Source organism: Prunus avium, chromosome 3 (genome assembly GCF_965620075.1).
Source record: "Prunus avium chromosome 3, drPruAviu1.hap1.1, whole genome shotgun sequence".
In the NCBI taxonomy this organism is placed as follows: Eukaryota; Viridiplantae; Streptophyta; class Magnoliopsida; order Rosales; family Rosaceae; genus Prunus; species Prunus avium.
In genome coordinates this window covers 1,717,434-1,743,063 of record NC_142286.1, presented here as the reverse complement: position 1 = coordinate 1,743,063, position 25,630 = coordinate 1,717,434, and the positions used below count along the sequence as shown (strand labels likewise).

General features: G+C 35.8%; 3 protein-coding genes across 8 annotated transcripts; 1 reads left to right on the top strand and 2 right to left on the bottom strand.

The window, feature by feature from the left end:
- Positions 1 to 5,969: 5,969 nt before the first annotated feature.
- On the top strand, positions 5,970 to 12,000 carry LOC110750002 (vacuolar ATP synthase catalytic subunit-related / V-ATPase-related / vacuolar proton pump-like protein). Its single transcript, XM_021950239.2, has 20 exons — positions 5,970 to 6,221; positions 6,863 to 6,989; positions 7,133 to 7,188; positions 7,272 to 7,328; positions 7,524 to 7,635; positions 7,738 to 7,775; positions 7,901 to 8,002; positions 8,389 to 8,445; positions 8,543 to 8,614; positions 8,692 to 8,793; positions 8,877 to 8,939; positions 9,022 to 9,154; positions 9,471 to 9,577; positions 9,861 to 10,055; positions 10,277 to 10,363; positions 10,499 to 10,603; positions 10,776 to 10,873; positions 11,002 to 11,080; positions 11,408 to 11,496; positions 11,584 to 12,000. Exons 1-20 carry the CDS (start codon positions 6,144 to 6,146, stop codon positions 11,696 to 11,698), a joined length of 1,872 nt encoding a protein of 623 aa, XP_021805931.1. The 5' UTR covers positions 5,970 to 6,143; the 3' UTR covers positions 11,699 to 12,000.
- Positions 12,001 to 12,736: 736 nt separating this feature from the next.
- Positions 12,737 to 14,728, bottom strand: LOC110749996 (7-dehydrocholesterol reductase-like protein). Of its 2 annotated transcripts, none has more exons than XM_021950232.2 (3): positions 14,519 to 14,728; positions 13,739 to 13,895; positions 12,737 to 13,231 (listed from the first exon to the last, which is right to left on the bottom strand). In XM_021950232.2, exons 2-3 carry the CDS (start codon positions 13,884 to 13,886, stop codon positions 12,969 to 12,971), a joined length of 411 nt encoding a protein of 136 aa, XP_021805924.1. In that variant the 5' UTR covers positions 13,887 to 13,895; positions 14,519 to 14,728; the 3' UTR covers positions 12,737 to 12,968. The 2 variants fall into 2 exon arrangements, with proteins under 2 accessions (XP_021805924.1, XP_021805923.1); XM_021950231.2 differs by having other exon boundaries at positions 14,532 to 14,727.
- A 5,060-nt stretch (positions 14,729 to 19,788) lies between these two features.
- On the bottom strand, positions 19,789 to 25,274 carry LOC110749993 (Pentatricopeptide repeat (PPR) superfamily protein). Of its 5 annotated transcripts, none has more exons than XM_021950228.2 (6): positions 24,933 to 25,274; positions 24,551 to 24,747; positions 22,029 to 24,110; positions 20,686 to 20,807; positions 20,503 to 20,572; positions 19,789 to 20,224 (listed from the first exon to the last, which is right to left on the bottom strand). In XM_021950228.2, exon 3 carries the CDS (start codon positions 24,092 to 24,094, stop codon positions 22,103 to 22,105), a length of 1,992 nt encoding a protein of 663 aa, XP_021805920.1. In that variant the 5' UTR covers positions 24,095 to 24,110; positions 24,551 to 24,747; positions 24,933 to 25,274; the 3' UTR covers positions 19,789 to 20,224; positions 20,503 to 20,572; positions 20,686 to 20,807; positions 22,029 to 22,102. The 5 variants fall into 5 exon arrangements, with proteins under 5 accessions (XP_021805920.1, XP_021805918.1, XP_088107104.1 ...); XM_021950226.2 differs by having other exon boundaries at positions 24,551 to 24,744; XM_088250978.1 differs by having other exon boundaries at positions 19,789 to 20,218; positions 24,551 to 24,744.
- Positions 25,275 to 25,630: the final 356 nt, after the last annotated feature.

Below are 25,630 nucleotides of genomic sequence, written 5' to 3'. Positions count from 1 at the left end.
AAGAACTTAAATACCTCCTAAAACCCAGCTGCCCAATCCCCACAAAGAAATTAGGTTAAAATAAGATAATACTAGGATATAAAGTCCAAATTGGATTAGGAGAATCTGCCCACAATCTGCCCAACCACGTTTTGGCCTCAAATCTCCTCTAAATCCGGCCCAAGATAGCTTTTTTTTTAAAGATAAAAACATTATGAACACATCTCCAGAAGGCCACGAACCCATCTGAGGTCATCTTGGGCTCCAAAAACGCAATAAAAGCCCAAAACGTCACTATTCCAACACCATGCACTGCTTCTTAAATACCCAAAATGGGGGCTGAAATTATAAAAATACCCAACACCCAAAACACTTTATAAACATACCCAAAACTCATCATTATACACACTCAAAACCCATTTATAAACATACCCAAAACACATCATTACACACATACCCAAAACCCATTTTGGGTATGTTTCTATGTTTAAATAGTGCTTGGGTATTTTTATAAATACATGTCTAGAATTGGGTATTTTTATAAATATCTATTATTTTATTGCCAGAAAATAACCACTTGGTAGAAAAATATGAAATTTCGATACAATCAAGCTAAGTGACTCACGAACGTCCTCCAACTGGAATTACTCCAAAATTCGTCCATTTGATTATGTTTTGCTCCAGAGGAAGTCAAAAGTCCTATATTGGAAATATAATTCAAAGTATCAAAATTTTTTCAAAATATTAACCAAAATATACTAAGAATGGGGTTAAATATATAATATAAAATATATCCATCATGAACGACATGTGAAAACTTGCTCTAAGGGGAGGCTTCCTATACCCATAAAAGGAGTGGCCAAAGAAGACCTGAATAATTCTGATCTTTGATCAAATGCCAATTCTTGACATCAACATGAATCTTTTACCTTTTCTTTCAACTTCATCAACAATATGCTTCATCATGTCTTTTGCAGCTTCTATATTCTTCAATTGGCTCCTTAGATTTTCAAGGTTGCTTTTGTAGTGAATTAGATAAATAACCCACTTGACTTCCAACTTCCATTATTGCATGAATAATTGCTTTTCTAGATACGTAGTTAAAGTTAATGTAAAACTCGATGCAATGAATGATTAAGATGACACATCACTCTAAGGAATCCAAATGTAGATTAAGAGAGAAAACACAAGGTTACACTCAATGATAGATAACTTGTCATTCTAAGGAATCCACCAACGAAAAAAGAGTTAGAAAACATGAAGAAATCGTTCTTCTTAAAAGCCAAAAACTATCAAATTCTCTCAAATATGGATGTTCCATTCCATAAGGGATGATGGATTTATGTAGTGTGGTCATGAAACAACCCTCCATGAATAGGTTAACCCTCATTATAACTTAACCTAGATACATACTTAGATTTATTGTAAAAGTCGATGTGATCAATGATTAAGATGAATCTAGTATGAACTTTGAATAAGGATGCTATTAACCTTTTTTTAACAAACCCAAAACCATAGCATACATATTACAACAAGTCCCCGAGATAAACTGTACAACTCCCTATGCAATAATTCCATACAGCAAGAACAATGACTTAAGCTTCTCCCAATCAAATTGATTGTTAGAAACAATGGGAAACTCTACATGTTCATGGAGTTGAATCTTTTGCGCCAACTTTGCTGATTTTCTACGACACTGATCATAGGAAACCATGTTAGGGCATAATCCTTAGATTGTCTTTTCATGGCATTAATCTTTCAAACTTGTTTCTGCCTCTCAAGTGAACTCATCCGCTTTGGTGTGCCAGTTCTCGACATCAGCATGGACTATTTTACTTTTTCTTTCAACTTCATCAATAATACGCATAATAGTGTTTTTTTTGTAGATTCTTCCATTATTGCATTGGCTCCTTTCATTTTCAAGGTTGCTTTTGTAATGAATTAGATAAATAACCCACTTGACGTCCAACTTCCATTATTGCATGAATAATTGCTTTCTAGATACGTAGTTGAAGTTAATGTAAAAATAGACGCGATGAATGATTAATATGACGCATCACTCTAAGGAATCTAAATGTAGATTAAGAGAGAAAACACAAGGGAACACTCAATGATAGATAACTTGTCACTCTAAGCATTCCACCAAAGAGAAAAGAGTTAGAAAACATGAAGAAATCATTCTTCTCAAAATTCAAAAACTATCAAATTCTCTCAAATATGGATGTTCCATTCCATAAGGGATTATGGATTTATGTAGTGTGGTCATGAAACAATGCTCCATGAATAGGTTAATCCTCATTATAACTTAACCTAGATACATACTTAGATTTATTGTAAAAGTTGATGCGATCAATGATTAAGATGAATCTAGTATGAACTTTGAATAAGGATGCTATTAACACTTTTTGAACAAACCCAAAACCATAGCATACATATTACAACAATTCCCCGAGATAAATTGTACAGCTCCCCTTACAATAATTCCACACAGCAAGAACAATGGCTTAAGCTCCTCCCCATCCATTCAATTGTTAGAAACAGTGGGAAACTCTACTTGTTCATGCAATTGGATCTTTTTACCAACTTTGCTGATTTCCTACGACGCTGATGATAGGAAACCATATTAGGGCATAATACATAGAAACACTTTGTCTTTTCATGGCATTGATCTTCCAAACTTGTTTGTGCCTCTCGAGTGAACTCATTCACTTCGGTGTGCCAGTTCTGGACATCAGCATGGACTTTTTTACCTTTTCTTTCAACTTCATCAACAATACGCTTAATAGTGTCTTTTGCAGCTTCTACATTCTTCAATTGGCTTCTTAGATTTTCAAGATTGTTTTTGTAGTGAATTAGATAAATAACCCAATTGACATTGAACTTCCATTATTGCATGAATAATTGCTTTCTAGATACGTAGTCAAAGTTAATGTAAAACTTGATGCGATGAATGATTAAGATGACGCATCACTCTAAGGAATCCAAATGTAGATTAAGAGAGAAAACATAAGGGAACACTCAATGATAGATAACTTGTCACTCTAAGGATTCCACCAGAGAGAAGAGTCAGAAAACATGAAGAAATCATTCTTCTCAAAAGCCAAAAACAATCAAATTCTCTCAAATATGGATGTTCCATTCCATAAGGGATGATGGATTTATGTAGTGTGGTCATGAAACAACCCTACATGAATAGGTTAACCCTCATTATAACTTAACCTAGATACATACTTTGATTTAATTTAAAAGTCGATGCAATCATTGATTAAGATGGACCTAGTATGAACTTTGAATTAGGATGCTGTTAACCATTTTTGAACAAACCCAAAACCATGGCATACATATTACAACAAGTCCTCGAGATAAATTGTACAGCTCCTCTTGCAATAATTCCACACTACAAGAATAATAGCTTAAGCTCCTCCCCATCTAATTGATTGTTAGAAACACTGGGAAACTCTATTTGTTCATGGAGTTAGATCTTTTTCTCCAACTTTACTGATTTCCTACGACGTTGATGATAGGAAACCATATTAAGGCATACTCCATAGAAACACTTTGTTTTTTCAATGCATTGATCTTCCAAACTTGTTTGTGCCTATTGAGTGAACTCATTTGCTTCGGTGTGTCAGTTCTAGACATAAGCATGGACTCTTTTACCTTTTCTTTCAAGTTCATAAACAATACGCTTCATACTGTCTTTTGCGGCTTCTACGTTCTTCAATTGGTTCCTTAGATTTTCATGGTTGCTTTTGTAGTGATTTAAATAAATAACCCACTTGACGTCCAACTTCCATTATTGCATGAATAATTGCTTTTCTAGATACATACTTAAATTTAATGTAAAATCTGAGACGATAAATGATTAAGGTGACTTGTCACTATAAGGAATCCAAATAGAGATTAATTGAGAACATTCAAGGATAGATAATTCGTCACTCTAAGGAATCCACCAAAGAGATAAGAATTAGAAAACAAGAAGAAATCATTCTTCCCAAAAGCCAAAAGCTATGAAATTCACTCAAATATGGATGTTCCACTCCATAATGGATAAGGGATTTATATAGTGTGGTCATGAAACACCCCTCCATAAATAGGTTAACCCTCATAATAACTTAACCTAGATACGTACTTAGATTTAATGTAAAACTCAATGCGATCAATGATTAAGATGAATCTAATATGAAATTTGAATAGAGAAGATATTAATAAAGATAAATAAACCATTTGATAAACGTTCGTAATTTCTTGAACAAAAATCTCGTGTTCCGCTACATGAAAACCTATCCTCCAGGATACCCAACTAACTTAAAACCAAAGTGCCAGAGTGCAAAGTGTTGTATCCACACAATATTTCCATATTTTGTCTTCTTCTTTAAGCTCACAAGTAACTTCTTTGCTTAGTAAGCACAAAGGTTGGTCACTTATTTAAGATGAAATAATTTAGAGATATGGTATTCAATCCACTTACAGGAACATAATATTTGAAAAAACTGATTTTTTATGATGAACATATTCAAATTTCCCACTCCAAATATTTCCTCCTAACCATATCATAGTGAAGAATAAATGGTTCCTAAACATAATAGACGGTATTCTTCAAATCCACTAGCATGACTTGACTATCAACATTTACGCAACTAATTTCGAGTATCTCATAGAATTCTTGACCAATATTCCGATCTTCTAATGCTTTACAATTACTGGGCCTCTAATGTTTACATAGTTGAGCTCCAACATGCACAATTGTTGCTTGAAGCCTGTCTGAACTTTCGGAGGTGCAACATATCATTGGCATATGTCCAGGTTTGGGCCTTAGTAATCCAATTTTATCTTTTTTTTCCAAGATGAAAAAAATATAAAACTCTATTGTCATGGATAAGATATATATCTGAAAATGGGCATGCTTAAAAAAAAATTAGAACAATACAATATAATACAATTAGTAAAAAAAAAACTAATTGCTAAATTACAAAAACAAAAAACAAATTAACCTAAGTAATTAAGAAAAAATAGTGACTACTGAGTCCACTCATATTTCTTTCACTCCACTACACCCATGTTCCTCTCTTTTTTGTTTATTTATAATTAATAATTTATTTTATCTTTTTTATATACTCCTATAATTAACTAATTAAAAGATACCAAAAAAGAAGAAGAAAAGGCTAAGGCACACGCATGATCATGCGCCAAGAGGCTAGAATTCAATTACATGTTATAAAAAACAGAATACATTGGAAATACCTAAAATATGATGGTCACCCATATGTGTGACATGTGCCAAGAGGCTAGAATTTAATTACATGTTATAAAAAAAAAAAAAAGAATACATTGGAAATATATTAAATATGATAGTCACCCATATGTGTAATTTTTCCAACCAATGGACCAAGTAACAATATTAATATATTATCCTCTCTCACTCTGAAAAAAGGCTTTATTTTATTGACTTTTTAGCTCTATATATGTAATAGAAAAATAAATGACAATAAAGATGATGAGGACAAACAAGACAACACACCTAGCATGTGCCACAACCAGACAGCCTTATTTGTTTTTATTCACATTTAAAATATCCAGATATTTAAATATGTAGATTACAAAAGAACCCTTGTGACACAGCTATATGTTGAAAAGGGTAGAGGAGAGAGATTGTTGAACACACTTGTGACTTGGAAGTTGATGACTGGTCGGGGAAATATATGGAGAGTCCAGTGACAGAACGGATCCAAAAACAAAAAATAAAAGAAAAAAACCACTTTCCAGGAAACATCCTACATCAGGCACGTGGCAAAACTCCGTTGGCTTTTGGTTCCTCACATTTTAATACGTATCACCAACTATATCTCACCACGTTAGCAGTTAAATCCACAAACTGTGGGACCCTCGTTACGTGGCAGGTCGCAACCGGACCGCATGTAGTTATAGATAATATAGTCGGCCGCAGCAGATCAGGCCCTCTATTCTCTCCCTGATACCAATTATACCATCCCATAACTACAGTCCGGGGTCCTCTAAAACAGCTTCTCTCTGTTCTTCGGTCTGTAAATTTCTCTCTCTCTCTTTCCCTATCAATCTTCTCCGTAATTGGATTGGAACTCTATAGGGTTTTGGTTGAGCTTTGTTCCTCAGATCTCGAACTTTCGGTCCGATCCGTGCCCAAAATGCCGGCGGTGTACGGTTCCCGATTGACCACATTTGAGGACTCCGAGAAGGAGAGCGAGTATGGCTACGTCCGCAAGGTTCGTTCCACTTCCCTACTCGATTCGAACGGATCCGATTCATCTTCTTCAGTTTCCTTGAATTCGATATTCAATTCGATCTGTTTTGTTTGTGTTCTAATTGAATTTTTAAGTGGTTGGATCAGTGCTCTGTTGCTGTGGATTTTGTAATTTTTTCGATTTTATGGTTGAATGAAATGGCTTAGTTGTGTTTAATTGATCCAAGTGGTGGCATTTGTATGTTCGTTGTGATCAGTATGTTTGATTGCTTGATGAGTTTAGCAGATAGGATTTGCAGTTATCAAAAAATTGGGTGATTGATTAATTAGAGTAGAAAGATACTGAAGTCTAATATGAAATGGTATGAAAAGACTTCACCTGATTCATTTACTACTATTTGTGTGTTGGAGCAGCAAAAGTTGAGTACTTTTCTGCTGCTTTAATCACGAGTCATATCGATCTTCTCCTTTTTGGGTTTGTTGATCATGAGTTATAATGTTATCATGTGTCTATGACCTGGTTAATTATGTATCTTTGTTATGTTTTATTTGTTCACTGCCATAATTATTGTTTTTATTATTATTGTTGTAGCTGAGGGTTGAGAAGTTTGTTTTTGCGTGAATTGCTTCTGGCTAATTGGATTTAGAAAATATAATTGACAGGTCTCAGGACCAGTCGTCGTCGCAGATGGCATGGCTGGAGCTGCTATGTACGAGCTGGTTCGTGTTGGACATGATAATTTGATTGGTGAAATTATTCGGTTAGAAGGAGATTCTGCCACAATCCAAGGTTACTTGTTTCTTCATGTTCATGCTTTCTTGTATGCATTCATATCTGTTCGTGTTTGGCTTCCCGCATTTCAGTAAAAGAAATCATTTGCTAATATTTATTTGCTTGGTATAACCATAAGTTATTTTCCATGACCATTTCAGTTTATGAGGAAACAGCTGGGTTGATGGTGAACGATCCTGTTCTACGTACTCGGAAGGTGAGTCTGTCATCTTATTTGACCCTCTTTGTTTTATGTTGCTTTAGCTGAGTCAGCTAATAATTGTTATTTTGATGTTTCAGCCTTTATCAGTGGAGTTGGGACCGGGAATATTGGGAAATATTTTTGACGGAATCCAGGTATGTTTGAACATTACTTTGAAGCTATTTTTTTTTTTAAAATTTGGTTTTGCAGACTAATTTGTTCTATTTGTTACTTTGCATTCTCTTTAGCCAAATAGTGAGCCTTGAGAATTTTGAGAAAACTTTATTAATTGGTGCAATTTTTTATGCTTACCTGCTTCTGATTTTATTATCTTTTTTTTATCATGGCAGAGGCCTTTGAAAACTATTGCAAGGATATCTGGTGATGTCTATATCCCACGTGGTGTATCTGTCCCAGCTCTTGACAAAGATATACTTTGGGAGTTTCAGCCCAAAAAAATAGGTAACCTAATTCAAATTTGTGTAGCTGTTTAGCGGCGATTATTAAATTCATTGTTAATATGGTGAGTTTGATTTTGAAATTCATTTCCACCACTGATGGCAGGTGAAGGTGATACTCTCACTGGTGGAGACTTGTATGCTGTAAGTTTTGTAGCATTGAACTATTGGATTTGTGAAGGACTTTATGAAGGATATTGTACTACTTGAGTATGATCATTTTCTTTCGAGTTGAATCTAAATCTAGGATGGCATTTTTGGCATTGCAGACTGTCTTTGAAAATAGTCTGATGGAGCACCGTGTTGCACTTCCTCCCGATGCTATGGGCAAAATTACTTACGTCGCACCACCTGGTCAATATTCATTGAAGGTTTGACTGACTTTTGAATTACTATTTTGGTATCCCATCCTATGACCATCATTGTCAACTGACATTGTAGTATGTTTGGAGTATGTTTATACATTTGCATGTATACAAATGATACAGGGTTCTGTATAAAGCATGTCCTTGACTAGATTAGAGAGAAAGTATATAACTTTATATATGTACCTGGTGGATTTTTGAAATCATGGTCTGACAGCTAGAAGACATTGGAACTCATATTTCCATGAAATAGTGTACAAGGAGAATTATAATTTGAAATTTGTCCATGATGCATACTCCTCTTGGACATAATGTATCCTTTTTAAACTCATGAGATACGCGTTCGGCAGCTTTGTCACCAATGCATTGACTCTTCCTATATGCATTTGCAGGATACTGTGTTAGAGCTTGAGTTTCAAGGTGTCAAAAAGAAATTTACTATGCTTCAGGTTTGTATAGTTTGCTCTGTGGGTTATGCTTTCAGATTGTTCATACACTATGGTTCATCATTGTAAACTATATTTTATTTGGCATGCATATTTGCAGACTTGGCCTGTACGTACACCAAGGCCTGTTGCATCAAAGCTTGCGGCTGATACCCCTCTACTCACTGGACAGGTACATTAAATGTTTCTTCTATCGACTCTTTTTATCTTTTGGGATTAGTGGTTCCTGACAACTTTGTTTTATATCAGCGTGTTCTTGATGCCCTTTTCCCCTCTGTTCTTGGTGGGACATGTGCCATTCCTGGGGCTTTTGGTTGTGGAAAAACGGTTATTAGTCAAGCTCTTTCAAAGGTACACATATTGATTAATTATGAGAGATTTCCTATTGTTATTTATACACTGGACTTCACGGTAGATGTTTTGCTTGTGTGCAGTACTCTAACTCAGACACTGTAGTTTATGTTGGTTGTGGAGAACGTGGAAATGAAATGGCTGAGGTATGTTATTCTATAATCAGATAATTATTTACCTATTTCAACTGTCTTGGATTTGATCAAGTTGAAGTAATCAATGTTGCAGGTGCTTATGGATTTTCCTCAATTGACCATGACTTTGCCTGATGGCCGTGAAGAATCTGTGATGAAGCGCACAACACTTGTGGCCAACACTTCTAACATGCCTGTGGCTGCTCGTGAAGCTTCAATCTATACTGGTAAACCTTAATTGCTGTCTCACTAAGCTTTCACTAATCTAGTAAAGAACTTTAGAGTGTGAGAGGATGATATTTTATTCTTATAAAAGTGCTTGATTTCATTCGACTTCATCACCTTCAATGGTCCATTACATAGGCCAGCAAAAAGCATAGAGATTGACACTGGCTCAGATAGGAATTGAACTTTTCTATAGATTTTTTCTGTGAAAAATTACTTAGGTTTGCTGAAGTTACTGGTCTTCTGGTGAGTTTGAGTCTAATTATTATCTTAGGAATTGGTTTCATATTCTTCAACTTGTGTCCTTGAAATTTTCAGGAATCACTATTGCTGAATACTTCAGAGATATGGGTTACAATGTCAGCATGATGGCAGATTCAACTTCTCGATGGGCTGAAGCATTGCGTGAGATTTCTGGGCGGCTGGTAATTCTCATCCTTTTTTTTTTTGTTTATTCAGAAAGGTGCTATTTAATTGATTTATACTCTCTCTCTCTCTCTCACACACACACACACACACACACACACACACACAAAAACACACCCACCCACCCACAAGCAGACACAAAAATTATGTCATATGGCTTATTTTTGTTCACAAACCCCTTAGGAAGCTTTCATATTTTCCTTCAATAAATGAAATATTATTTTCATTCTATAAATGAAATATTATTTTCATCCTTTAATGGCATTTGTCTTGCTTTTACAGGCAGAAATGCCAGCAGATAGTGGATATCCTGCTTATTTGGCAGCACGTTTAGCATCATTTTATGAACGTGCGGGTAAAGTGAAATGTCTTGGTGGACCGGAGCGTACTGGTAGTGTGACTATTGTCGGTGCTGTTTCTCCCCCAGGAGGAGATTTCTCAGATCCAGTGACATCTGCAACCCTTAGCATTGTACAGGTATAATTTGCAATGCCATTTTTATGCATGAAATTATAGCTAATAGGAGGCTTCTTGTTGATGCCTTGCAAGTGGCTGCCTTGTTAAGTCATGAATGCACCAGATTTATGAGCTTGAGATTCGTTCCACCAGTAGGGGTCTATTCCTCCTGGGAAAAGACGACCTTGAGTATCTTACCTTAATCTTTTACTCTCATTAAAGATTTTTTGCCCTTTTTGCAGGTTTTCTGGGGTCTGGACAAAAAACTTGCCCAGAGGAAGCATTTCCCCTCTGTGAACTGGCTTATTTCCTACTCTAAGTACTCAACAGTATGTTCATTAACTGTTATCCCTTATCATTTATGAAAGGCGGCCCCTTTTTTGGTGTCACTGATTGAAACCATATTTGATCGTTCATTCCTTTTTGTTGCTTGTTTGATTTGTTTCTCTGTGTGTTGTTTGTAGGCATTGGAGTCTTTCTATGATCAATTTGATCCTGATTTTATCAACATCAGGACAAAGGCACGTGAGGTTTTGCAACGAGAAGATGATCTGAATGAAATTGTCCAAGTAAGCCTTTTTTGCTTGTACTATGAATTAGGGGGTTCTTCAATCCTAATGACACAAACCATCTTATATATTTGCATGTTACTTCTCCAACACTCAACTACAAATTACTGTAAACATTAAAGAGTGGGGTGATGTTTTAGGCTGCCCTAAATTGATATCTTGGTTACTGCAGCTTGTAGGAAAGGATGCTTTGGCTGAAGGAGATAAGATCACCTTAGAAACTGCAAAGCTCTTGAGGGAGGATTATCTCGCACAGAATGCATTTACTCCGTGAGTTCCAGCTCTGTAGTCCTGTTGAACAATACATGTTCTAATTATCCATATCTTCTTTTCTTTGTTATTTTTGGTTGGGCCTGGTAAGCTTGTTGATCTTTTACATCGTTTGCATGGCTGGACAGATATGACAAATTCTGCCCATTCTACAAGTCTGTTTGGATGATGCGGAATATCATTCATTACTTTAATCTGGCCAATCAGGTGAACTGTTTATCCTTTTCTTTCCGTTCTTTTTATGACCTACTATTTCTGCATTAGCTTATCTTCGGTATGTCTGAAGAATCGTGTCTAGGTAGATTGAGGTTTTTCTTTCCTGTTCATATAATAAGGGTAATGATGGATATTAATATATATCATTGCTATAAATATTTTTTTACCCGGAACCAACTCCTAGAAGGGTGCAATGGATAAGAATTAAGCAGTTTATTTATCATACATAGAGAACTTCTGAGTTCGACTTAAAACAGCAAATTGAATGAGCAGTGGTTGTGGGTCCTTTATTGATATGATGCGGTTCTCAATATGCAGGCAGTAGAGAAAGCAGCTGGTATGGATGGTCAAAAGATAAGTTACACCCTAATCAAGCACCGTTTGGGAGATCTCTTTTACCGCCTAGTGTAAGTAACATTATAATGCTAAACAGGGGGGAACATTTTAATAATTTATAGGAAACAAGTCTTTAACCCCTTTATGGTGGCGTGCAGGTCGCAAAAATTTGAGGATCCGGCAGAAGGGGAAGAAGTACTTGTGGGAAAATTTAAGAAGCTACATGAGGACCTGACAAGTGGTTTCCGTGCTCTTGAGGATGAAACCCGATGATTGAACATCTCAAAACTATGAGTTTTAGATTATTCGAGTGGCTGTTACAAATTGCGTGGTGATGCAGTTTGAGTTACTGTGGATTCTTTTTGTTGTGCATGAAGAACGACAGTTTTAGGTTTTGTGGTGCCACCACTTTTGCTTTGATCGTGTGGCAGTTGTTCTAGTTGGAATGTGTAGTTATAGTTTTAATTATTGTATTCCTGTCATTCCCTTGGGGTTTTTGTTCCCACAATAAGAGACTAGATCCATTCCTTATTAATGTATTTAAGAAATAAGGTATGTATGATTTCCATTTGTCATTTATTGGTTCTTTCGGCCATTTCTCTCTTCTGCATGTCTATTTTAGTCTGGAAATGAAGGCACACAGAGAGTAAAAGTAAAAGGAATAACAAACATGCCCTTATTAAGACGACCCAAAAATCCCCTTCCGTTTTCTGATACATTAATGCAATACTGAAATACGGTCAAATGGTATAATCAACATACGCATGTTAAATCATGAGGAATGAAAAGCCACGTACCGGTGTTATAGGTCTCACCAAAAACTTGCTTATGTTTCCCATCTCTTTTTCCGAGTAGCAACATTCAGAAAATAATTTGAGTCACGTGTATAGTTTGGTTTGAATCATTGTATAGCTGGGCTGTGGAAGAAGTGATTAGTAGTTCTAGCTCCAAACCTAAAGCTCGGTAAATTGGTAAGCTACCTTTATTAGTCAGCACATTCCCGATGTTTACCCCTAGCATGCTTGCCTTACAAAGCCCCAACCCATGACCTTTTTGAAGGGCCATGAGCTATACGTTCGACTTTTATAGTGATCAATTCCACTTAATTTGTACACCTAAACCAGACAAGAAATATCCATGCTACCTGCTAGATCTCGAGCAGGCTAGAAAGATTAAAACGCATTCACCCGGCAAAACCAAAAGAGAGATTAAGGCCGTGTAATCATCCTCCAGACACGAAGAACTGCTAGGAAGCAAGTTACTGCTTTTCAGCCAAGCAATGAAATTGAGATGGCCGTAGAATATGAAGGCTTTGAAGAACATGCAAATTTCATAAGGACTAAACACGTTATTGGTACCACAAAAGCAAGGTGCAAATAAAATGTCATTAGCAATCTACACAGATCTGAACAGAAACCGCCATATAGAATACAAATTGTAAATTCGATGTCCACATGAACTAGACCATACATATAGCACTGGCTTCAAAACGACAAACGAGACGGTTGATCCTTTGGCTTTCATATTCAACGACTTCCCAGATTTAGCCAGGGCCAACTTTAGGAATGTCATAGTGCTCACTCATGTTTGCCAGATACTGGTTGAAGTCTTGAATTCTGTCACGGTGGGATTTATTTGCTGTCTTGGCCATCCTATGTGTATCAATTCTCTCTCTCTGCTCTATATATCGCCTCTCTGCAGGTGTGAGATGATCATCATAATGAGGAGCCTTCCCCTCCTCACCTGATTTGTTGGCATCATTTATTTCTTCATCATCAGGGTTCGTTGATAGTTCTGTACTTCCACCTACACGCATTGAATGATTAAATTCAAACAAAAGGAATAATTTTGGAAACTAAATGGGATGATGAAAAGGAACCCAGATAAACATCATCATAATATTTCAATTCAAAAACAGTATCAAATTTTGTTACTAGGTTGGCTTGCTCTTAGTAAGAAAAACTGCATTGCATATAATGATACTATGACCAAATCAAAGAAATTAGCATCATTGACTGTTCATTAAGTATTTCAGTAGTAACGGCATTAAGTATTACAGTAGTACTGGAGGGTACTGGTGATCCCAGAACCATTGATCACACACAGAATTGATAAAATATATAGTAAACTAAAAATTAATCTGAAGTTAGAGAACAGTTCTCTTCATTTCTGCTTGTGTTTTTACACACACGTATCTGACCAAACGTTTCTCAATTTGCATGACAATAAAAAGAGGTAAAAAGGCAGCTTATTAAAACTTGAAAAGAAAAAAAAGAAAGAAGACTTCAACTTGATATCAAAAGGATGACTTACCAGCTGAGAGCTCATGTTCTGTGAGGAGAGATGTTTGATCTTGATGTTTCTTATGTTTCTTTTTCTTCTTCATTCCAGGAGCCTTCACATCTAGAGCCTTTCCCTTAAGCTTCAGCTTCCCACCAACAACATTCTCATATGATGACATTTTCCTTGTCTATAAGATAAGAAAGCAAAAACTTATGCTCTAGATCACAAAATTGAAAACAATGCACAAAAAGAGTATATGCACATGGCAGAGAGCATTCATAAGTGGAAAGAATGAGCTTTCAAAACAGAGGTAATCACAGGACAACTATGCACCGCCCCAATAATCAAAGAGGGTAAATTGGTGAAGCAACAAGTAATAATAATTTGTTGTTGAACCCACATTAACCCAACTCATGCTACACAATAAAGCTCAATTGAACTCAAAAAACCCTACTTTCAGGTAATTGGGGTGGCAGAAAGAATCAATTTTACCCTTATCTGAGAACCCATGAAACCAGAAGAATAAATAAACAAATAAACCAATTTGTTATTCCATAATGAGATCCCAATTTCAGCCAAATGGCTCCTAATCTAACAAGACAACAGAAATCAATTGATTCATGAACCTTTATCTTCCTTGGCAACTGACAACTTAATAATTAAATCCTTCAAATTCAAGAAATACATAACATAACCCAAAAGAAAATCGTGATCTCCTCAACTGGAAAAAAAACAGAGAAAACATAGTAGATTAAGAAAAATGAGCACAAATTCTCAGATGAATATAGAGAAAGCAAAAAAGCAGCGAACCCTAGGATTGTGCCTCAAAACAAAGGAAAACTGGTGCTCAGTCGCTTAGAAATTTAACCAAAGATTACTTCTTTCCAGTTTTCTGATTCAATAATCAAGCCGCGAACGGAATGATTTGGATTCGTTTAGACTCGGAAGACACTGATTTTTTGAGTTCTTCCTTGTGTTTCAAAAAAAAAAGAGAGACCCGGGGCCCAACCTTTAATTTTGTCCTTTTTATTGGGCAGGAATTTTGCCTTTAGTTAACTGATCCTAAATAATCCTTTTGAACTTTTTAAAAAATTCTTAGTTTATTATTACTATTATTTTTTTATGCGAAAATTCTTAGTTTACGTTTGCTACCCTTTTCACTGACCTTTATTTATATATTTTTCTAAGTTTACCGACCCTTATCAATCACGGCAAAAATAAATGAAAATACAAATTCGAAAAAAATAAAATAAAATAAAATAAAAAAGGATGAGAAAAATACCAAAGATTAAAAATTAAATGAAAAGTAAATTGAGTAACAAAAAGCCATGCTGGCAGATGGTAAAATTCTTGACGGTAAAAAGTTGAATTTTGTCGGGTATGCTAATATATGTTGCAAGTTTATAGGTTTAATCACTGGTGGAGCCAATGCATGGGCACTGGCCCCTCTTAAATATTGTATAGACAATTATATGTTAGTGATATTGTAAAAATATTATAAAATTCCTCACAAATTCTTAAATGTCCACTATTTTCTTTGCTTCTCTTTCATGTCTAAATTTCTTTTGAATTGCATGTATTTTGTTATCATAAAAGAGTTATAGGTTATTCATACAAAAAATAAAGAAAAGAAATAGAGAAAAGTGATAAAATTACGGATTTCTTAAAAACTAGGTTGATTTGTCATAAAAGAAAGTGTTTGAATTTTTAAGGGTGCCCCTCTTACTTAAATTCATGGCTCCGCCATTGAGTTTAATCTCTCTTTTTCCAGACCGTTGTGCAGATGATGATGATCTTGACTTGCATCATGATGATGATGATGATGATGAGGTTAATGATCTTCATTTGCATGATGATGAGATGCCCGAGGTTAGCATGGGAGAGATTGATAAAAAAGGTAAAGAAAAATTTGGATAGAAAAAAATAGCTAGGATGGTAGGAAGGCTTGGCAGAAGAAGCAGAAGTAAAAGAGAGGGTGGTAATATTGTGATTGGTGGTGGTGGTGGTGATGGAAACGAAGCCAAAGAAAGCAACAAAGGGAAAGAGGGCCAAAAAGGTAAAGAGGCAATGGTGGGGATGTGTAGGAAGGCTTGGCAGAAGAAGCAGAAGTAAAAGAGAGGGTGATAATATTGTGACTGGTGGTGGTGGTGATGGAAACGAAGCCAAAGAGGGCAACAAAGAGAAAGAGGGCCAAAAGAGGCAATGGTGGCGGTGAGCAACCATCACAGCAAGAGCACGAAATGGATCTTCACGCTGTCTTTCTCTTTTAGGAAACAAGAATTGCTATAGTTTACGCCAACGGATCTAGCCTAATGAAAAAAGACATTGACTTGCATATTAATGATGTTTGGTTCGAACCCCAATTTGATATAGCTTATCTTATGGTTCTAAGACTTTTTTGTCTTTTTTTATAGTCGATCTACTGTTGACTTCAATTATAGTGGCAAATTTCGTATAATAGTAAAAAGTAATCATTATTAGTTTACTGACTTGGTTAAGTCTTTTATATAATTTACCTTTGTTCCTCTTTTACATGTTTTTCATATACATCAATAATTTAGAGAAAAAAATTGAAATTGAATCGACTACTCCTTCCTGATATTTTAAATAAAACAATTTTCTTAATTATTATCAAAATAATTTTAATACCCATTTTCTCCATACTCTCCTTCCGAATGAGTAAACATGTCATAAGGTTAGATAAGGTTGTATACATTGAGTTGTTGTATATATGTATTTGAATGTTTGAACAACTCTCTAGCAAGTGCCTCCGATTACTCGTTTTCAAAATAAAAGGTGTCCAAGAGGCTTGCTTAGTAATAGTAGGGCCATGCAAGAGACAAGGACTTATACCAGCACCATGCACCCAGAACAGCATCAGGGAGATTCAAAGACTTGGCTCAATATCATCCGATTGATGAAGAAAAAAGTAATAACAGAGGGTAAATTGGTGAAGCAAAAAGTAATAACAATTTGCTGCTGAACCCTCATTAACCAAGTCATGCTATATAGAATAAAGCTCAATTGAACTCAAAAAACCCTACTTTCAGTTTCAGGTCATTGGGGTGGTAGAAATAATAAATTTTACCCTTAATTATCTGAGAACCGACGAACTAGAGACGAATAAAATAAACAAATAAACCAATTTGTTAGTCCATAATGAGATCCCAATTTCATTATGATTTGATTCGACCCGGAAGACTTTGATTAATTTATGAGTTTTTGCTTGTATTTGAAACTCAGGGTTGTCTGTAGGGTATAACTTAGTTGGTTGAGCTCTTCCACCTCCACCCTTATTATGGTGGAGCCAGTATTTCACATTAGATGTGACCCATCATAAAACTTGTCTTCTCTTCATAATTATCATGAATTTTATATTTTAAATTGGTTAAATACTAATTTCATCATCTACACTATTAAAGACTTAAAAATTAATAATTTATATTCCAACAAAGAAAAGAAAAATAGAGTTCATAAAGCGTAATATTAAGGAACCCAACTCATACATGAAAAAAAAAATGAGGAAATTGTAAATTTCACCGAGCTTTAAAACAAAAGAGGAAGAGTAGTTTTTAGTGCAAAAATCATTACCAACCTAGAAGATTTAAGGGAGATGAGTAGAAGAGAGATCAAGAAATTTTATGGTTAATTTGTAGACAAAAAGAACCTAATATATTATTTTATTTTCGGATAAATATCCTAAAACTAATATAATATATTATAATAATATATCATATATAATATTCAAATAGAAGAGGTAAAAATGGAGTGGAGGCTTGGGACCACACTGGCTCCATGCTGACTCCCCCTTTGGGCAGAGGTTTGAGACCCCCGTTCAATGAATATTTGTGTAAACAACCTCCCCAATCGCTTCGCTTGTACTTAAAAAAAACATTGAGAATTTCTCTTCAAATGGCATAACCACTTTAAATAATAATGACCAGGACCCAATTTATAATTTTGCCCTGGTTTACTAACCTTTATTTTTAATTTTTAATTTTTTTTTTTGCCCAAGTGAGGAAGGGGGAAGGGGAAAATTCACACACACAATACCACGAGGACTTGAACCTAGGACCCCTTGGAAGCACACCAAAGGCCTGGGCCATTCTAACACCCCATCGGTAATTTTTATTTTTCTAAGTTTACTGAACTTTATAAAAAAATAAATGAAAATAAAAAAAGGATGAGAAAAATAGCAAAAATTAAAAATTATACGAAAAGTAAAATGAGTAACAAAAAGCCATGCTGGCAGATGGTAAAATTTCCAGACAGTAAAAAGTTGAATTTTGTCGGGTGTGCTAATATATGTTGCAAGTTTATAGGTTTAATCTCTCTTTTTCCTGACCGTTGTGGAGATTATTAATTTTTTTTTCTTCACAATTATGTAATTTTTAGTTTCTGTTTTTTTTTTCCTTATTGTAATTTAAGTTGTTCTTAAGATTTTATGAATATATATATTTGTTCGTAAGATATTACCATATTTGTCAGTTGTTTCTTCTCCTGATATCAATTAGGACTTGATGTTTCCTATTTAAGTTGTTTCTTCCCTGATCAATTAGGAGGCCTTGATGTTTCCTTCTGAGGGTGTTGTTTTTCCTTGTTCAACTAGCATTATTTTTTCTCCAAAGGAAGAAAAGGAAGGATATGTTTTCCGTTTTGAAATGGGGTTTATTAGTTATGTTTACTATATAAAGAGGTGTTTGAGGTGTGATTTGTTAAACTGTCTACAATTCACCACATTATTCACTCAAACTCAACCAATCTCTCTCTCTCTCTCTCTCTCTCTCTCTCTCTCTCTCATACACAACGAACAAGAATTAATGGGCAGGCAGCTTACTTTCGGAGTACTAACTTGTGCATGCAAAGGATGCAAGAAGGATAAGAAAAAAGTGGACGCGTTTGAGAAGGAAATAATGGGCGTGTTGAAGAAATTTGATGGCGTGCATCTGAGAGAGTTTGATTTCGGCCAAGGAAAGTTGGTGGTGGAAGTGGCAGACAATACTAGTGATTCAAACCTACTCATTAAGGCGCTTCAAAAGATTAAGAAAGCGCATAGCGTAGACCTCATGAAAGATGAAAGGGCTTCAGAAAAAAGCCAACCCCAACAACAACAACTCAACAAGAACATGGAAGCTGGTGGTGGTAAACCCAAAAAAGCTGTCACGTTCATATTGCCTGAGGAGGAGGAGGAGGAGGAGGAATCTGATGCTGATGATGATGATGATGATGATGATCTTGGCTTGCATGATGATGATGATGAGGTTGATGATCTTCATTTGCATGCTGATGAGATGCCCAAGGTTAGCATGGGAGAGATTGATAAAAAAGGTAAAGATAAAATTGGATGGACACAAGGTAGAGGCAATGTTGGAGATATGCATCAAACGGCCAATATGGGCCATATGGGTCAGACGGCCAAGATGAGTCAGATGGGCCAGATGAGCCATGTGGTTCAGATGGATCAGATGGGCCATATGGGCCGGGTGGGTCTTATGGGCCAGATGGGGCAAATGGGTGGTTATTATATGGGGCCCATGGGCAGCTATCCAGTGGGTCCAGCAGCACAAGGGATGATGGGGTATGGGTATGGGTATGGGTATGGCAATTATTATAACCAAAATCAAGGGCAATACATGAACATGATGCCGGCTATGAGGATGGATGAAGGGAGAGCAAACTGGAATGATAATGATATGAATAACAACATGCCAATGCCATCACAGCAAGAGCAAGCAATGGATCCTTATACTTACTTTAGTGAAGAAAATGCTAATGGCTGCGCTATCATGTAACACTTGTTAGACTTTCTTTCTTTTTTAGGTAGACTAGATCTAATCCTGTGATTTTCGGTACGAACCTCCAATTTAGTATAGTTTATCTCCTAATTCTAAGAATTTTTTATTTCCTCTTTTTTTATAGTCGAATTAGTTGTAGTGCCAAATTTCGTATAACAGTAAAAGTAATCATCATTAGTCATTGACTCGGTAAGTCTTTTATATAATTTTCCTTTTTTCCTCTTTTACATGTTCTTGGTATTACTTATTTGAAATGAGGAAGTCGTTCGTTAGATACATCAATAATTGGGAGAAGGAATTAAAATTGAATCAACTACTACTTCTAATACCCATCATCTCCCCCCTCCCCTTTCCAAATAAGTAAACATGTCATCAGGTTACATAAGGTTGTGTACATTGAGTTGTTGTATATATGTGTCTGAATGTTTGAACAACTCTCTAGCAAGTGCCTCCGAGTTCCATTTTCAAAATAAAAGGAGGATTTTTCAATCCGAAAAAATCGTGTCCAAGAGGCTTGCTTGGTAGGGGCAAGAGACAAGGATATATACCAGCACCATGCACCCAGAACAGCATCAGAGATTCCAAGACTTGCTCTCAATATCATCTGATCGAGATTAATTGGAACGTGGCACTTGGATTACTTTCCCTTCTATGCTCAACTCTAGATTCACTTCTACTTCCCCTTGGAATGGAACTTGTTTGACATAAACCTCATCTGCATCTGCATGGTCAGCAACGACTTATCTCTTTTTATTTTTTTCGGTGAAACAACTTATTAGCCTTCCCATGATTTTATTAGCCTGCTAAATTATATAGACTTGATTTACACTCCACTAGAGATGCCAATTACCATGGCCTCATTGCACAAAATCAACAAAGAGGACAAAGCACAGCTCAACTCTCACTCCCCATGTTTAACAAAAAGCAGTGAGACAATTACTCAGGTACATATGCATATGCACAATCTAAGTATTGACAAGATAAAATTAAAACACTCACCATTCTGTGGTGTTTACAAAGGCTTGTCTTTGTTGTTTTCCCATATATGTGGTGGTAGTGTAGGGACTATCTGTAAAGATATGGACAGATGAGATCTCTTTTTGTCAGCCAACGTATATTTATCAAACTATACAATACATATAATTAAGGAGAATCACATTATAAGTTTCAGGAAACAAACACCTCATGTGGAACTTTTCTCCAAATCAAGCATTCAACATTTGCTTTGAAAAAATTCTTGCCTTTGCCTGCCATATCATATATACTTGATGTAGATGCTCCACCACCAAACTATAAAGTGCTAGCTGAAAAATGCGACAAATGACAATGGTATAAATGAGAAGAAAAGAACAGATAAATCAATTGAGAAATTTCAGCCACTGCGGAAAGCATCCAGCCTATCCATGGATTTTACTTTGAAGTTCTAGCACTCTTGCAAATTTTGGCTAAAATCCAGGACTTTGACTTCGCAAAGTTATTATTAGTATTATTATTTTTGTTCAAGACATGTCTCATGAACATTTCATAATATTTATCCAAAGAACCTAAACAGTAAGTTAGCCCTTTTTTCCCCATGCTCATTGAGCATCCACTGTCCATAATAACTACCAGGAACATGACCAACATATATTAATATTCACCAAGGAAAAAGCATCCCTCAAAATAGGGAAATCACTAGTTAACAAACTTAGAACACACCTTCAGAAACTTTGCAGAAGTCTGATGACTAAATTCACAATTTTATTTAGGCAAACTAGTTTTGAGATTAATAAGACGGTTGACCAGGAATATGTCGGGAGAAGTATAAATGGATGGCACCCAGACCAAGCATCCCCAACAAATATAAAAGCCAGCTAACAGAGTAAGTATAATGAATCATAGTGAGCTGAAGCATGAACTGAAACAAGTGAAGCATGAAAAAGCCATGATTAGATGAGATCCATTAAAATGAAGAAACCATAAGGATCCAGATGAAAGAAGTATATAATCTGCATCTTGAATAACCCCCTTTTTATTTACTCCAATAATTGGCAACTAGCATTGAGTTGTACCATCTGTACAAGTTATAAACACTTAAAAGTAAAAGGTATGGTACCTTTTCCCCTAATTACTAATAAAACAAGTTCCCCTTTTATTTTGTTAGATTAATATGTTTGTTCAATTCTAATTTGTGCACCTAATAAGTAATAATTGACTACTTAATGATACACAAACTTTTGTGTGTGAATTAGAATGTCCATTAATGAAATTTTATGTAGTAACATTTGTAAGAAACAAGTGAAAGCCACAAGAGTTTAGGAATGAGAAACAAGCTCTTGGTTGAAGTAACCACAACTAGCATAGTTAAGGTGATAGTTAGGTTGATGTAATTGAGTTGAATTTATGATACTACCTACGAACAGGAAATCCAAAAGAAATTCACGAATTCAAATTGAATGATTAAATTTAAAATAAACCATGAAGGCCAAAAGAAATTTAAACATAACCAATTGGACAGGAAACAAAATTGAAGTTACAAAAATTACCTTTAGAATGCTAGACGAAATAGCATTCAAAATTGTGAATTTCCAAGAAAAGACATTCAAGAGGCATATAAGTCTCAACCTATCGAAGCAACCACATCACAGAAGTCTTCAGAGCCAGATGTCTCCACATGTAGATCAGTTTCTGAATAAGCATCCGAAAATGTAATGTGACCATCATCTCCTTTCACACCTTCAACAACTTCATCGGGAAGTAATTCATGCATTACCTCAGCAGATATCAAACCCAAATTTCTCATCTCAATCCATAGTTCAATAACTGAATTCAAATGATATGGTCTACAGAGGAATTTTGATAATCTCAAGACCGTATTGTAGCTCAGTCGTACTTTCGCTTCAATCATCTCTTGTAGAATTAAATTAACCATATTAAGATCTCTTTCTTTAACAAAGCCAGAGACCATTACATTGTAAGTATATTCATTAGGAGTCAAACCAACCTCCTTCATTTGGCGATAAAGTGAACAAGCCTCTTCAGTTCTACCACCCATAAAAAGTCCACGAATGGTAACTGCATAAGCTACAACATCAAGTGCATATCTCTCTGCAACTACTTTCTTAAATATGCTAATGGCTCTATCAAATTTACGAACCTTTATAAGCCCATCTATAAGAACAGTATGAATATGAGCATCCTGACCAGGGTAATTCATGACAATCCCATGGTACACATCAACTGCTTGGTCAACTCTTCTAGCTTTACATAGTCCACTTAATAATCCAACAAAAGTATACTTATCTGCTGTAAAACCTCTATCGAGCATAACCTTATAAAACTTCACAGCCAGAGCTGGAAACCCCGACTTACAGAAATAACTGAGAAGTGAGTTACATACTAATAAGTCAGCTTCTATGTCAAGTCCGCAAACCAACTTGGGGAACAGAGAAAACCTCCTAGAAGAACATATGGCGGATAACAATGAACAGAAAGTATATGAATCGGGAGACAATTTTCGTGATCGCATGTCAACAAAAACATCAATAGCATCATCGTACCTCCCAACCTTAGTGAGGGAGTCTATTAACACATTACAAAGAACCAGATCAGGGGCATCTCCTTTAGATTCCATAATACTTAAAACGTTGAATGCATCGCCAACCATGTGAGACTTTAAAAATCCTCTGATTAAAGTTGTGTACGTTACAATAGTAGGAGAAGAACCAGTCTCAACCATCTTTTCCAATAATTTACCAGCAACATCAAGTCTCTGCAATCGACAAAACCCATGAATTAACATACTCCAAACATTTACAGACATAGAGATGCCCAAAGTAATCATTAGACCCAAAACTTGATGTGCCTCCACTATATTACCCATTTTGCAAAAACAGTTCAAAAGCATCTCAAATGTCTCAACTTTTGGGTGATACCCCCACCGCAACATCATTCTCAACACATCTCCAATATGGAACAAATCATTGAACTTACATAAATTACACAGCATAATATTAAAAGTCAAAAAATTTGGCACTGGTGTCTCTTCCAGAGACTTAATAGCTAAATCACCACGCCCAATTTTGAACGATACATCAATGATTACATTACGCACAAACGTGTTCGGAGTAAAACCATAAGCACCCATTTGCTCAATTGCCTCAAAGACCATCTCATACATTCTGCCACGCCAATAAATCCTCAGCAAGAGCAAAAATGTCTGAGATTTTATAACACACCCTACACTTGCTAATTCCCTAACAACCGATTTAACTGTTTTGTACCGTTCCATCACGCGCTTGATCACACCAACCATGTGGTCAAACACAATCCTATTGTGAAAAAAATTAGGTTGTTGAGCACACCACAAGAAGAATCTCAGTGCAATCAAATCCGAAGGACAGTTCAATAAAGTGGAATGCACATTCTGATGAGTGAGAGTGAATTTACTTCTTTCTGGGTCAAAATTTTCCAGGAAAATTTTCTTGGTTTTGTTAGTTGGGCATACCTTTGGAGATGAAAAGTGGCAGATTGGCAACATGCGCAGTGCTCTGATGATTTGGTTTGGCCCTTTGTGTAGAAAACACAACCTAAATCTCCATACTTTTTCCATCAAAGTCTGATTTTTCCTGCAAACCAAGCACTACTTAAGAAATTTACAAGAGGGGGTGAAATTACTTTTTGGTCCCATATATACACAAATTGAATGAAAATGAGAAGGTATATATAGCATTGTAATCAAAACTGAGTGACTATATAAAATTTTGAATGTCCCTACGAATAGAAACGGCCTTGTTAATAAGGATAGGAGTAGGAGATGGAAAGCTTTGGTAGGCAACTATATCTCCGATGATAAGGAAAAGAAAGGTAGGGTAGTTTCAACAAATGTTACATCTAATAAAATTTGAATGCTTCCAGTTCATTTTGCAATCGTTTGTTGTTCCACCCAGCATACTTTCTGTAACTCAATCTCCCCTGATATTAAAATTGCCCTATTTTCCCCACAATTCTTTTCCTTTTGAGCGATCAATATTCAATAGGAAAAAACTAAATAAATAAATGCACTTACTTTCATCTGCCCACCACTGAGAGCCCGTGAAAATCTGGGTTACTGCAGCTTGTATGAAATGAAGCTTTAGCTGAAAAATCAATAGGTTTTGGTTGGGAGCAAATAAGCAAAACAAGCCTCCAAGATTGGCTGTGAACTGCTGAACTGGGACTGTGAGGTGAGTGAGGTTCCAAATACATCTGCCAACACACCACCTGCTACAATCAATAGTGGCTAAACTAATCACATGCACCATATAATTAAAGACTTGATATTTCAGCTAAGATATCCAGATATTGCTTCAAACTACAAAAAACATGGTGAAGATGAAAACTCCAAGCCCTTACTATGGTGACGTTGAAAGTAAAGCAAGCAAAGCATGAAGAGAAAGAGCTTGAAATACCTGAGGAGGAGAGGAGCCGATTGAAGAACAAAAATGGAGGTGAGGTGGGGTGTTGCGGTGGGTTTGAAGTGAAACAATGAGGAGGAGGAAGAGAAGCGACGTTAGAGAAATGGAGTTGAAGACGGCTGGGCAAAATATGGGATTTGGATTGGACGCCTAGGCGTTTCGTCGGGCTGGGCTACTTGCTTGTTGGCTAAAAGATATAGCTACAAAAAAGTTTTGGGCTCAGCAAGACTATGGTCGGGCTGGTAGATGAGGTATATGGCAGCTCCAAGGCTAGCCCCTAGGGTTTCTGGCTAGCTTCAATGGCTCTTAGCAGTATTTTTTTTTCGTCTTCTAATTTTAAGAAAATAAAACGTTTGTAAGTGATATAGGGACGATGAGGATGATACTAATATAGGTGCACATGTGTTTCAATATAAGTGGACAATGGACTCGTAATTTCTGTTTGTTAGATGTTATTAGGGCTGGGCATTTAAGCCAGTAACCCGGTCAAACCGTCCAAACCAAACTGATAGTTTGGGTTGATTTGGTTTTTAATTTTTTTATTATTTATTATTGGTTTGAACTCAAATCAAACCAAAATATATGGTTTGGTGTATGGTTTGTAATATTCAAAACCACGGTTTAATCAAACAAAACTGATAGTATTAAAAAAATATTATATATAATATTATTATAAGAAATATATTATATAC

What these genes read in the sequence shown, in the direction of transcription:
- LOC110749996 (XM_021950232.2), bottom strand. Translation starts at nt 13,886, where the DNA reads ATGTCATCATATGAGAATGTTGTTGGTGGGAAGCTGAAGCTTAAGGGA. An exon ending in AGAACATGAGCTCTCAGCTG is followed by an intron (nt 13,232 to 13,738) that starts GTAAGTCATCCT and finishes CAATGCGTGTAG; the next exon opens with GTGGAAGTACAGAACTATCA.
- LOC110750002 (XM_021950239.2), top strand. Translation starts at nt 6,144, where the DNA reads ATGCCGGCGGTGTACGGTTCCCGATTGACCACATTTGAGGACTCCGAG. An exon ending in AGATTCTGCCACAATCCAAG is followed by an intron (nt 6,990 to 7,132) that starts GTTACTTGTTTC and finishes TGACCATTTCAG; the next exon opens with TTTATGAGGAAACAGCTGGG. An exon ending in CCTACTCTAAGTACTCAACA is followed by an intron (nt 10,364 to 10,498) that starts GTATGTTCATTA and finishes TGTTGTTTGTAG; the next exon opens with GCATTGGAGTCTTTCTATGA.
- LOC110749993 (XM_021950228.2), bottom strand. Translation starts at nt 24,094, where the DNA reads ATGGAAAAAGTATGGAGATTTAGGTTGTGTTTTCTACACAAAGGGCCA.